This window comes from Cucumis melo, chromosome 3 (genome assembly GCF_025177605.1).
Source record: "Cucumis melo cultivar AY chromosome 3, USDA_Cmelo_AY_1.0, whole genome shotgun sequence".
Classification (NCBI taxonomy): domain Eukaryota; kingdom Viridiplantae; phylum Streptophyta; class Magnoliopsida; order Cucurbitales; family Cucurbitaceae; genus Cucumis; species Cucumis melo.
In genome coordinates this window covers 28,002,568-28,012,700 of record NC_066859.1, presented here as the reverse complement: position 1 = coordinate 28,012,700, position 10,133 = coordinate 28,002,568, and the positions used below count along the sequence as shown (strand labels likewise).

The 10,133-nt window shown below is 34.6% G+C and overlaps 2 protein-coding genes across 3 annotated transcripts; one reads left to right on the top strand and one right to left on the bottom strand.

Annotated features, from left to right (window-relative positions):
* Positions 1–1,371: 1,371 nt before the first annotated feature.
* LOC103488145 (putative pentatricopeptide repeat-containing protein At5g52630) lies at positions 1,372–4,183 on the top strand. Its single transcript, XM_008446738.3, has 2 exons — positions 1,372–1,623; positions 1,748–4,183. The coding sequence occupies exons 1-2, from the start codon at positions 1,522–1,524 to the stop codon at positions 3,908–3,910; spliced, it is 2,265 nt and encodes a 754-aa protein (XP_008444960.1). The 5' UTR covers positions 1,372–1,521; the 3' UTR covers positions 3,911–4,183.
* On the bottom strand, positions 4,109–10,133 carry LOC103488146 (CBL-interacting serine/threonine-protein kinase 8). 2 transcript variants are annotated; one of them, XM_008446740.3, is made up of 14 exons: positions 9,770–10,133; positions 8,792–8,854; positions 8,600–8,671; positions 8,377–8,484; positions 8,191–8,265; positions 8,004–8,057; positions 7,766–7,891; positions 7,301–7,390; positions 6,304–6,426; positions 5,658–5,777; positions 5,259–5,375; positions 4,753–4,809; positions 4,592–4,666; positions 4,109–4,448 (listed from the first exon to the last, which is right to left on the bottom strand). In XM_008446740.3, the coding sequence occupies exons 1-14, from the start codon at positions 9,926–9,928 to the stop codon at positions 4,347–4,349; spliced, it is 1,341 nt and encodes a 446-aa protein (XP_008444962.1). In that variant the 5' UTR covers positions 9,929–10,133; the 3' UTR covers positions 4,109–4,346. The 2 variants fall into 2 exon arrangements, with proteins under 2 accessions (XP_008444962.1, XP_050938248.1); XM_051082291.1 differs by having other exon boundaries at positions 4,109–4,478; positions 9,770–10,127.

Genomic DNA, 10,133 nt, shown 5'->3' with positions numbered 1-10,133 from the left:
TTTGGATTTTTTGTTTCACATATTTTATTTTCATGTAAATAACTTAATTATTATTTAAATTTTATAAAAATTGTGGTATAATAGTTGTATGGTGATGATTCATACTTTTTACCAATTAAGATAATAGGGAGTATATAAATTTGTTAATTCATACTTTTTACCATTTAGTTTATAAATTTGGTAATGTTAGTACATTAAAGTATATAGTGTGCACAATAAAGTGTTGACTTATACTTCCATTTTTTTAAGTTACAATTAATATTCATTTTATAAGTTTTAATAATTGTTTGATATTTATGCGCTTTTTTGATTTAGTTTTTACTTTCAAAGAAATCAAATTGCCCATCTAACATGTTTTGATTCTAAAGTTTCGATTTTTATCAATTCCAGACCAAAATTGAAAATGTATTAGACCAAAATTGTTTGATGTTTAAAATTAATTTTAAATTAACTTGATAAAAAATGTAACAAAATGAACAAAAATATTTAATATATGACTATTTTGTAAAACATTTACCATAAATTTTCAATATTTCCAATGTTTAGCATTTATTTTTAATAAAATTATAATGTTGAGATGCTTTTACAGATACAAAAGTTTTAAATATTAATATTTTAACTCAAATGAACTGTCTTACAATCTTTTTAGGGTTTAATTTCTCTTTATTATTTATCAAAAATGTTTTTCAAATATGTTTGCTTTTTAATATATTATAGATAGATAGTACGAAAATAATCCCATTTCTTTATCCAGTTTTGTATTAGTAACCTTTCCTTCATTGAAAACTATTGTAAGTAATTATTTGAATGTTATGTTCTAATTAACTTTGAATTAACAACCTTAAACTTAATCTTGGGAATTAAGTGAGTGATGAATTTCCTTAGGATCGGTTTTCAATGTATAAGTTGTTTGAAAAAATCATTGGTAAAAACAGAAAAATATTATTCTTTTTAAGGTCAAAACATCGATAAGGTGGTTTACTTTGACATACTTACGGTAGTATAAAAAACCTAAAATAGATTTAATTAGACGTAGTTAATTATGATTAGACTACGAGAGATTGAATTGGGATGACATGATAGATTGAAAAATCGAGTCGACTAACCAATCCGAAATCAATTGATCAAGAAACGAGAAGAGTCAATTTTGTAAAATTTTAAATCGAGAATTTCTAAAAAGTATTCTAAGTGTTAAATCGACCTGACAAACACCAAACCGACCAACCAACCCTTACTCGCCGAGGTTGATTTGACACTTTAGTAATGGTTCGGTTGAGCAACTAATACTGTGATTAATAAATACCACTATTTGTTAAAGAAATGTTCATGTGGTGTGGATTCTTGACCTATTGTACAGACTTACATGAATGAGCAAATCAGATTATAAGATAGATAATTGACATGAACACTCCAATACAATTGTTTTGTGTGTGTGAGGTTTAGATTTGATTTGATGGGTGGGGATAAAATCGCAATATCTTCTTCCCCTCTCGAAATTCCTTCTCTCTTCTTCTTCCTTCCATGGCTTCCTTCCCTTCTGTTTCTCTCACTGCTGCTCTCAATCTCGAACCCCATCCAAGAAAACGGCATTCCACCAGCTGTCCCCTCAACGATAAGGATAAGGTAACTCCTTTTTTTCCCTTGTAATCTTCATTGATTTGAAAATCATCCTCTTCTCCTCATGCAATTAAACTCACGGTCTTCTTCTTTATTAAAATTTGTTTATTCTATGATATGCTTGCTGCAGAGTGTGGGGTTTCAGAAAAATCATTCACTAATCCAATTGAATGTTGTTGATGCGGAGGAGCCGAAATTGGGTACGAGAATCGAATCTTCTTACTATTTTCCATTGTTGCAAGAATGTATAGATAGGAACTTAGCTACGGAAGCAAGAATGATCCATGGACATATCGTAAAAACTGGATTTCACGAAGACTTATTTGTAATGACTTTTCTTGTTAATGTTTATTCCAAATGCGGAGTCATGGAAAGTGCTCACAAGGTGTTTGATAATTTGCCTAGAAGAAACGTCATTGCGTGGACAACTCTACTGACTGGTTATGTTCAGAATTCACACCCTCTCCTTGCTCTTCAATTATTCATACAAATGTTGGAAGCTGGAGCGTATCCTAGTAATTACACGCTCGGAATCGTGTTGAATGCTTGTTCTTCCTTGCAATCTATCGAATTCGGGAAGCAGGTTCATGCATATATTATCAAATACCATATAGATTTTGATACTAGTATTGGCAACTCTCTTTCTAGTTTCTACTCCAAGTTCAGAAGCTTAGAATTTGCCATAAGAGCCTTCCAGAAAATCAAGGAGAAGGATGTCATTTCATGGACTTCAGCTATATCTTCTTGTTGTGATAATGGTCAAGCAGCTCGGAGTTTAAGTTTCTTCATCGACATGCTCTTGGATGGTGTGGAACCAAACGAGTACACTTTAGCAAGTGTTTTGAGCGCTTGTTGTGTAAAGCTGACATTGGATTTAGGAGCACAGATTCATTCACTAAGCATTAAGCTTGGTTATGGTTCAAGCATACTGATAAAAAATTCTATCATGTATTTGTACTTGAAATGTGGATGGCTTATTGAGGCTCAGAAATTGTTTGAAGGTATGGAGACTCTCAATTTGATTACATGGAATGCAATGATTGCAGGCCATGCTAAAATGATGGATCTTGCTGAAGATGATATTGCAGCTCACAAGAGTGGATCTACAGCACTTGCTATGTTCCAGAAATTATATCGCTCGGGAATGAAACCCGATCTGTTCACATTCTCAAGTGTTTTGAGTGTTTGTAGTAATCTAGTAGCCTTAGAACAAGGGGAACAGATTCATGGTCAGATCATCAAAAGTGGTGTATTGGCAGATGTTGTGGTGGGAACTGCACTGGTGAGTATGTATAACAAATGTGGAAGTATTGACAAGGCGAGTAAAGCTTTTTTGGAGATGCCTTCGAGAACAATGATATCATGGACTTCGATGATTACAGGATTTGCACGACACGGTTTGTCTCAACAAGCACTTCAACTCTTTGAAGACATGAGATTGGTAGGAATTAAACCAAACCAAGTCACTTTTGTAGGAGTTCTATCAGCTTGTAGCCATGCTGGTTTGGCTGATGAAGCACTCTATTACTTTGAATTAATGCAAAAGCAATACAACATTAAGCCTGTAATGGACCATTTTGCATGCCTGATTGATATGTATTTGAGGTTGGGTCGGGTTGAAGAAGCTTTCGATGTAGTCCAGAAGATGAATTTTGAGCCTAATGAAACAATCTGGTCCATGTTAATAGCTGGATGTCGAAGTCATGGGAAATCCGATTTAGGGTTTTACGCTGCCGAGCAGTTACTCAAACTCAAACCGAAAGACGTCGAGACATATGTCTCCCTGCTAAACATGCACGTCTCTGCTGGGAGATGGAAGGAAGTTTCCAAAGTGAGGAAATTAATGAAAGAGGAGAAGGTTGGGAAGTTGAAAGATTGGAGCTGGATTAGCATCAAAGAAAAAGTTTATTCATTTAAACCCAATGACAAGTCTCATTGTCAAAGTGCAGAGATGTACAATTTGTTGGAGACTGTATTCAATGAGGTAAAAGCTCTCGGTTACGAGCCAGTTGAAGATGTGGAATTAATTGAAAAAGAGGAAGACGAGGGAAAAGTATTATCCCCTACCATTCATCATAGCGAAAAGTTAGCCATTGCTTTCGGTTTGTTAAACCTGCCAACTGCCACCCCAATTCGGGTTGTAAAGAGCATCACCATGTGTAGGGATTGCCACAAATTTATCAGATTCGTTTCTTTATTGAAAGGAAGGGAAGTTGTCATCCGAGATAGTAAGCAGCTTCACAAGTTTTTGAACGGATACTGTTCTTGTGGAGGATATGGAGATTATCTTTAATGTGGTCGGTGAGATACAATCTTAAATTCTTTACAAAACCTAATAACATTCAACTCTCAAAATAAATAATTTATGTAAGTAAGATCAAGAGAATAACCAGATGATATTGAGCTTAAGACAAAAACCGAGACAATTTGATGTCAACGCCATAGTTTCTTCTCTATTTACCGAAAGAATGGCAAGGCATCGATCTGCAAATTTGCAAAGTAAAAAATAGATGACGTGATGTACAAATTTGCAAAGATTTTAATACAAATACTCTTATACAAATAACCTAGGATTACTTATCTTCTCACTGTTGGCGAAAACAGCAGGTAAGGTATAATTAATTAATCAAAAAGCTGTGAACATGTCTCAACATCATACTGCTTTAGGCCTTTCTTCCTCGGGTTAGATGATGGCTGTGAAATTTCTCAGGCTTCCCATACATACAAAATCAACGTTTTTTACTTTTGTTCTTGCCGCTCCTCGATTTGCTGGTGTCAAATGATGGTTTCCAGACGATATCTTCAAGATTGCTATAAAAGCTCTTGTAGAACTGTGACATGCAATGGCATTGTTTCAATGTCTAAGAAAGAAGTATAATGAGATAAAATTGTGCATGAGAATAAGGAGAAATTTGGTACTCTTCGATTAATATTCGATGACAGATGGCTATATGGAAATTCTACCATGACCTACCTTGAGGTACTCGCTGGTTTCCCCAGCTGCTTTCTGAATGTCGACCATATAGAACGTGGGAGCAACTTCAAAAATCTATGGGAAACATAATACGGATTAAAGTCCTTGAAAAGAAAACAGAGATCGTAGAACTTTTCGCGCAGAAAAGTGGTGAAACTTACTTCCATAATGACTGAGAAATAGGATGTTTTACTTGCCGAAGGACCTTCTACTCTCATCTGATATTCACAAGAGATTTGATTAAGATTAGTTCGAACTTAACATGACTTCTAGTACGAATTCAAACTTTTAATTTTGTGTTTAATATGTCCTTAAAATTTAAAATGTAGGTTCCTAAACTTTCAATTTTGTTTTTAATAGACTTTTGAATTTTTTTAACGGATCCTTGACTCATTCTATGTTTTTGTTAACTTCATGAATCTAGTTGAAAGCATACTAAATAAATCAACTAGTTTTAAATTTTTTTGAATATGTCAAGATTGCTCAAGAACTTGATGATCAAAACTAAAAAATTTAGAGAACGGAATTGTAATTTTACATTGAGATTATGAAATACTGGACGGGCCTGTCTATGTGTAATCCTTTGCAAATAAGGATAAGGATAACCAGATGGGAAAGGCATGAAGTTGAATCGCAAGCATTCGGATGAGAATTAACGAAATGTTACCTTGTAATTGCGTATGTGTGTCTTGAAACCCATTGATTGAGCTACGACTTCCATTGTTGACAATAAGACCTTTGCAGGCTTTTGGCAGACGAAGCGTGTAGGGTACTTCATAGAATCCTACAGTTATCAGAAGAAATTAAACCATCAATTCTCGAGAAAGATACGCATAGAATCTTATATAAATATTTTGAAATGATCAGAGCTGATATTCTCAGTCTGAGATAATTACTTATATATGCTTAATCTTGAGTTGGAACAAGTATTATACGCCAAAGCAAAGATTTTGTAGTGGCTTCACGTGATTTTTCTTTTTCTTTTTTTTTTTTTTAATTATTTTTCGAGGTAGGCTGCATGTTTTAGATGAAAATCGGGAAACTTAATAGAAACAAGTAACCATACCTGGCCACGGTCAAACATCGTTCCCAGGTTTAAACCTTGCGATAGAATTATTAGATCAAATGCATTAAGGGCCAGAGGGCTCATATTCTCGTTACCGCTTTGTTCTTCGGTCCTTGGTTCCTATGGACAAAGTGTTGCGAGTCAGGAGAAGTAGCTAATAACCACAAAATTTTATAAATGGATCTAAACACCACACTTTGGCGCCACAACCTTCAACCACATTTACATCTTTTAGTATCTACATAAAATAAAGTTCTAGAGACTAAGATTTATAGAGTTTAACCACCTTAGGATAGGCAGAAAATATTGACCAAAAGAAAAGGAAAAAAATCATTGAAAGAACAGAACACACAAAGTACACAACAATATGACCTTTTATGTCTCAATAGTGGGGAAACTATACTGGTAGAGAACAGGTTGGCTGGATACATTTAACCTAGAATAGTAAATTCACCACTTTTATTATGGAATTGCTTAAAAGTAATTAATGGATAGGAACCAAAGTTATCCTTAGGTGAAAGGTTGCCAGCGAAGGAGAGAAAAATAAAAATAGAATCTGTAACTAATCTTCAAACTTAATGATACCCAGATTTCAATAAATCCGAGTTCACATACATGCCGATATAGTACTCAAATCCTTACCAACCTCAGGATCATCAAAGACAGCATTCACATCGTCTAGATTTACATCTTCATCTTCGACCAATTTGACAGAAACATAATTTTTCTTGAACCACTCGTTCTCTCTGATCTGTTCGATTGTAATACGCTATACACAAGACAGGAGAGAAATTTATCAATAAAGATTAAAATATCCATTGATATATTGATATATCCATTCACAAATCCATAAATCATAGGGTTTGACGATGACAGCAGAAATCATTCAATAACTTCGATATCTCATATAAATACCCATAAAACATTAGAAGATATCATCCATTAACCATTCTAAAAGAATTAACCTTAAAATAAACATAAATAGCAATAACAAGCTCTATAAATTTGTTTAGAAGTATAAAAGACTTAATTATTAATTTATATAATTTTTTATTTACAAAAATATCAGTAGATATTGATATTTTATGAATATATCCATAATTGAAAATTTGATGTCATCATCAACATCAAGATTTTAATCCCTGCATCTGAAAATACTATTGCCCAAAAATAAAAAGATTGATAGCAACAATTACTCTGTGGTACGTATAAGGTTGAGAATAATGGAAAATTTTAGTGCCCTACTCTAAGGAGCCAGTTCACAAGATATTAAAGTAAATAGGGTTATCATGAGTAATAACGACCACTACATTGGCGTCCTTAAGTAATGACGTAGTATGAAACTTAAAAGGACATTATAACTTTACAGTGCTGAAATTTGCAAGCTCATTAAATGAACTAAATAATCCTAATGTCTGTTAAATCTATTCCCTCAACGGAAATGTAACAAAATCCATTCAGAAATCAGGTAATCTGACCCCGGAAAAGAAGTGCATTTTTTGACAGTAAATTGTTAATTTTGTACCCGGAAAATAACATGAACGGTTCTTTTTTTTCCCCTCGTACTTAGAGAGTAAGTTGAAGGCATAAAGAATGCTCAACAAGGCTTATGGAGAACGTCATATCAGGCAATCCATACTTACAGTAGAAGGATTGGGGTCAAATATTCTGCAGATTAAGGCTTTTGCCCCCACCGGGAACCAAGATGGACATGAAAAGTCTGCTCTTTCAATCTGTTGAAGGTAAATGACAATATTAGGCGATCACTCAAGTGCATGTTGAAATGATATTTCAGTCTAAGTTAACCTAAGAAGATTAAGATCAAAATATTAAAAATAAATAACCTACGAAAGCCCCTCGCATCCTCATTTAAATTCAACCTAAAGAGGTGGCAAATAGATTGTTTTAAAGTTTAACTGCTTTCACTGCTTGTGCTTGATCTTCACAGAGGGAACTTTTTTCTTGTTTCAACGAAAAATTCACTCATCATGCTGATTGATCGCATTTTGCACCCAAGAAAGAAGTTGATAGCATTTCAGCGTTTGAAATGGAAAACACAACATGAAAAGGTGAAGTAGATTTAAGCTAACATGACAAAATGTTCATGCCTTACTATATAACGTGGTGAGATCAAGCTCATCAAATGGAAGATATCCTGCCATCAACACATAAAGGATTACCCCACAGGACCAAACATCTGCCATGGCACCATCGTAACCCTTGTGATTGAGCACCTACGTGAGAGATAGAGTGATTGAGAATCAAACCAAAAGGCAAGCTTACAACTCTCATTATCAATTTATAAAATTTTTGGTTTAACAAGCTTTTAGATACCAACATAAATACCTCTGGTGCTACATAGTTTGGAGTCCCACATGTTGTGCGGAGTAGGCTAACTCCCTGTCAGCAAATACAATCAGCTATTTGTTGTTGATTCTTAAAATTACACAAGAAGTCTACATTACTTGTTCAGGCCAAAATTGTAGATCTACAAGTAAATAAAAATCATTAATAACATTAAAACATGTCTTACTTGTTCAGGCAACGCACTCAGACCAAAGTCTGAGATCTTTAAATTACCTAGGGAGTCGAGTAGCAGATTCTCAGGCTGCTCAGAGAAAGAAAGAAAGAAAAAAATTATTCGGATCTTGTTTTTTTCTTTTCCAAATCTCAGTTAGAATATTTTCTCCACAATCTCCGTCAATAAAAGTGGTCATACTTTTAAATCTCTGTGGTATACTCCCTTGCTGTGGCAATAATCTACACCATCAATTAGCTGTTGGAAGTACTTCCTAGATTCAGCTTCACTAAGCCGTCCATGACGAACCTGCAGAGTATGGATTACATCATCAACCGTAGGAATGCAAAATAGTCAATAGTTTCAAATTTGGAATTGGCTCATCTTTCTTAAACAATGCTCTTTTTTCTTTTTGATTACTCACTATTTTGTCAAACAATTCACCACCAGTAATGTACTCCAAGATTATGTAAATCTTAGTACGGCTTGCAAGAACCTAGAAACCAAAATAGATATTGTATCCAGTGTTAAACGAGTAAAACGAAGTTTAAAGCTAAGCACTTAAAAAAAGGCTAAAAATCATAAATGAGAACTACTTGAGAAAATTAATCCATGCCTCATGAAGACGAACAATATAAGGGTGCCTCACAAGCTTCATGATTGAAATCTCCTTCTTTATCTGCAGAATATTAGTAAGAGTTGTTGGGGGATCAAATACTGAAAAAGCTTCAGACTGCACTCCAGTTAGATTACAAGAACTAAAAAGCAAATCAGTGGAAGTTTGTGGATCGAGCATGCAAAGAGGAGTATAAAGAACATTGTGCCATCAAACAACCATTTTTGGGATAGGACAACTTGAAACGCAAACATTTTCCGCAGCTTATGATAGAAAATCAACTATCCATGAAACAACCTATTATTTTGGAAAGAATCCGTGTGTGAATTTGTTCTTTCAACTCCTTCATCACCTACCAATTATTTGCAGTATTCAAGAGAAACGGTATGGAAGCTACGGTTCGTATCAATACAGTAAGATTGCCCATCAGATAATATTTGCAGCTTTAATCAAACAGTGTAAAGCAGGCACATATGATTTCCTATCATTCGAAGTTCAAGACATCAAAAGTTCCTTTTCCTCTTCTTCAACATAGTGAGTGAAGGAGAGTATGTGAGAAATAAACAAGGTTTTTTCATTCTTCAATCGACTGTAGATAGAGAAGCCCAAGAATGAATACAAATGAACCTCACCAGAATCTTTTAGCTCAATCCATACCATATACATTCACAATGATACCATATACCATCTAATTCAACAATAGACACCATTGAAGCATGTAATCACAGCCAACATTGTTTTGATGGCTAACTCTGAAACATTTCAACTATACACGAAGTTAACTTCATCATCCTGGCTTCAATTGAAAGATTGAGTAATCAAAATAATTTGCCGCGCAGCAATGATGCAGTCATATAAAGAAAATTACACAGAAGAATTCAAACTATCTCACTCTAAATCTCCGCTGAGATCAAGAACGAACATATTTCCATTTCTTAGAACAAATACTATAGAGAAGAGAAGACAAAGGACACAGACCTGCTCGACCATCTTGTGCTTGATTATGGTGCTCCGATCGAGGACTTTCATAGCAACACTCTCGCCAGTCTCAGTGTTTTGAGCAAACTTTACCTTCGCGAAAGTACCTTCACCAATCGTCCTCCCGACCTCGTACTTGCCGACTTTTCTAACCACCATCTCTGCCGTCAATCTCCTCCGGTTCCGGCAGGTGAAAATCCTAATCTCCAGAACTCGATCTCAACATTTGCAATCCGCCTTCTGGAGCAGCTTCTTGGGTAGAAATGATGGAAGAAAAATACATAAACCGAAGATTTCGAAGTTGGTGATTTAATTTCTTCTTCTTCTTCTTCTTTATTGAGCTTCTTCTAAAGCAGTCTTTGAA

Coding starts and splice junctions, on each gene's coding strand:
- LOC103488145 (XM_008446738.3), top strand. CDS start 1,522: ATGGCTTCCTTCCCTTCTGTTTCTCTCACTGCTGCTCTCAATCTCGAA. Junction 1,624..1,747: donor CCCTCAACGATAAGGATAAG/GTAACTCCTTTT, acceptor TGCTTGCTGCAG/AGTGTGGGGTTTCAGAAAAA.
- LOC103488146 (XM_051082291.1), bottom strand. CDS start 9,928: ATGGTGGTTAGAAAAGTCGGCAAGTACGAGGTCGGGAGGACGATTGGT. Junction 7,391..7,765: donor TCACCACGTTATATAGTAAG/GCATGAACATTT, acceptor TACCTTCAACAG/ATTGAAAGAGCAGACTTTTC. Junction 5,376..5,657: donor CGATGTTTGACCGTGGCCAG/GTATGGTTACTT, acceptor TGATAACTGTAG/GATTCTATGAAGTACCCTAC.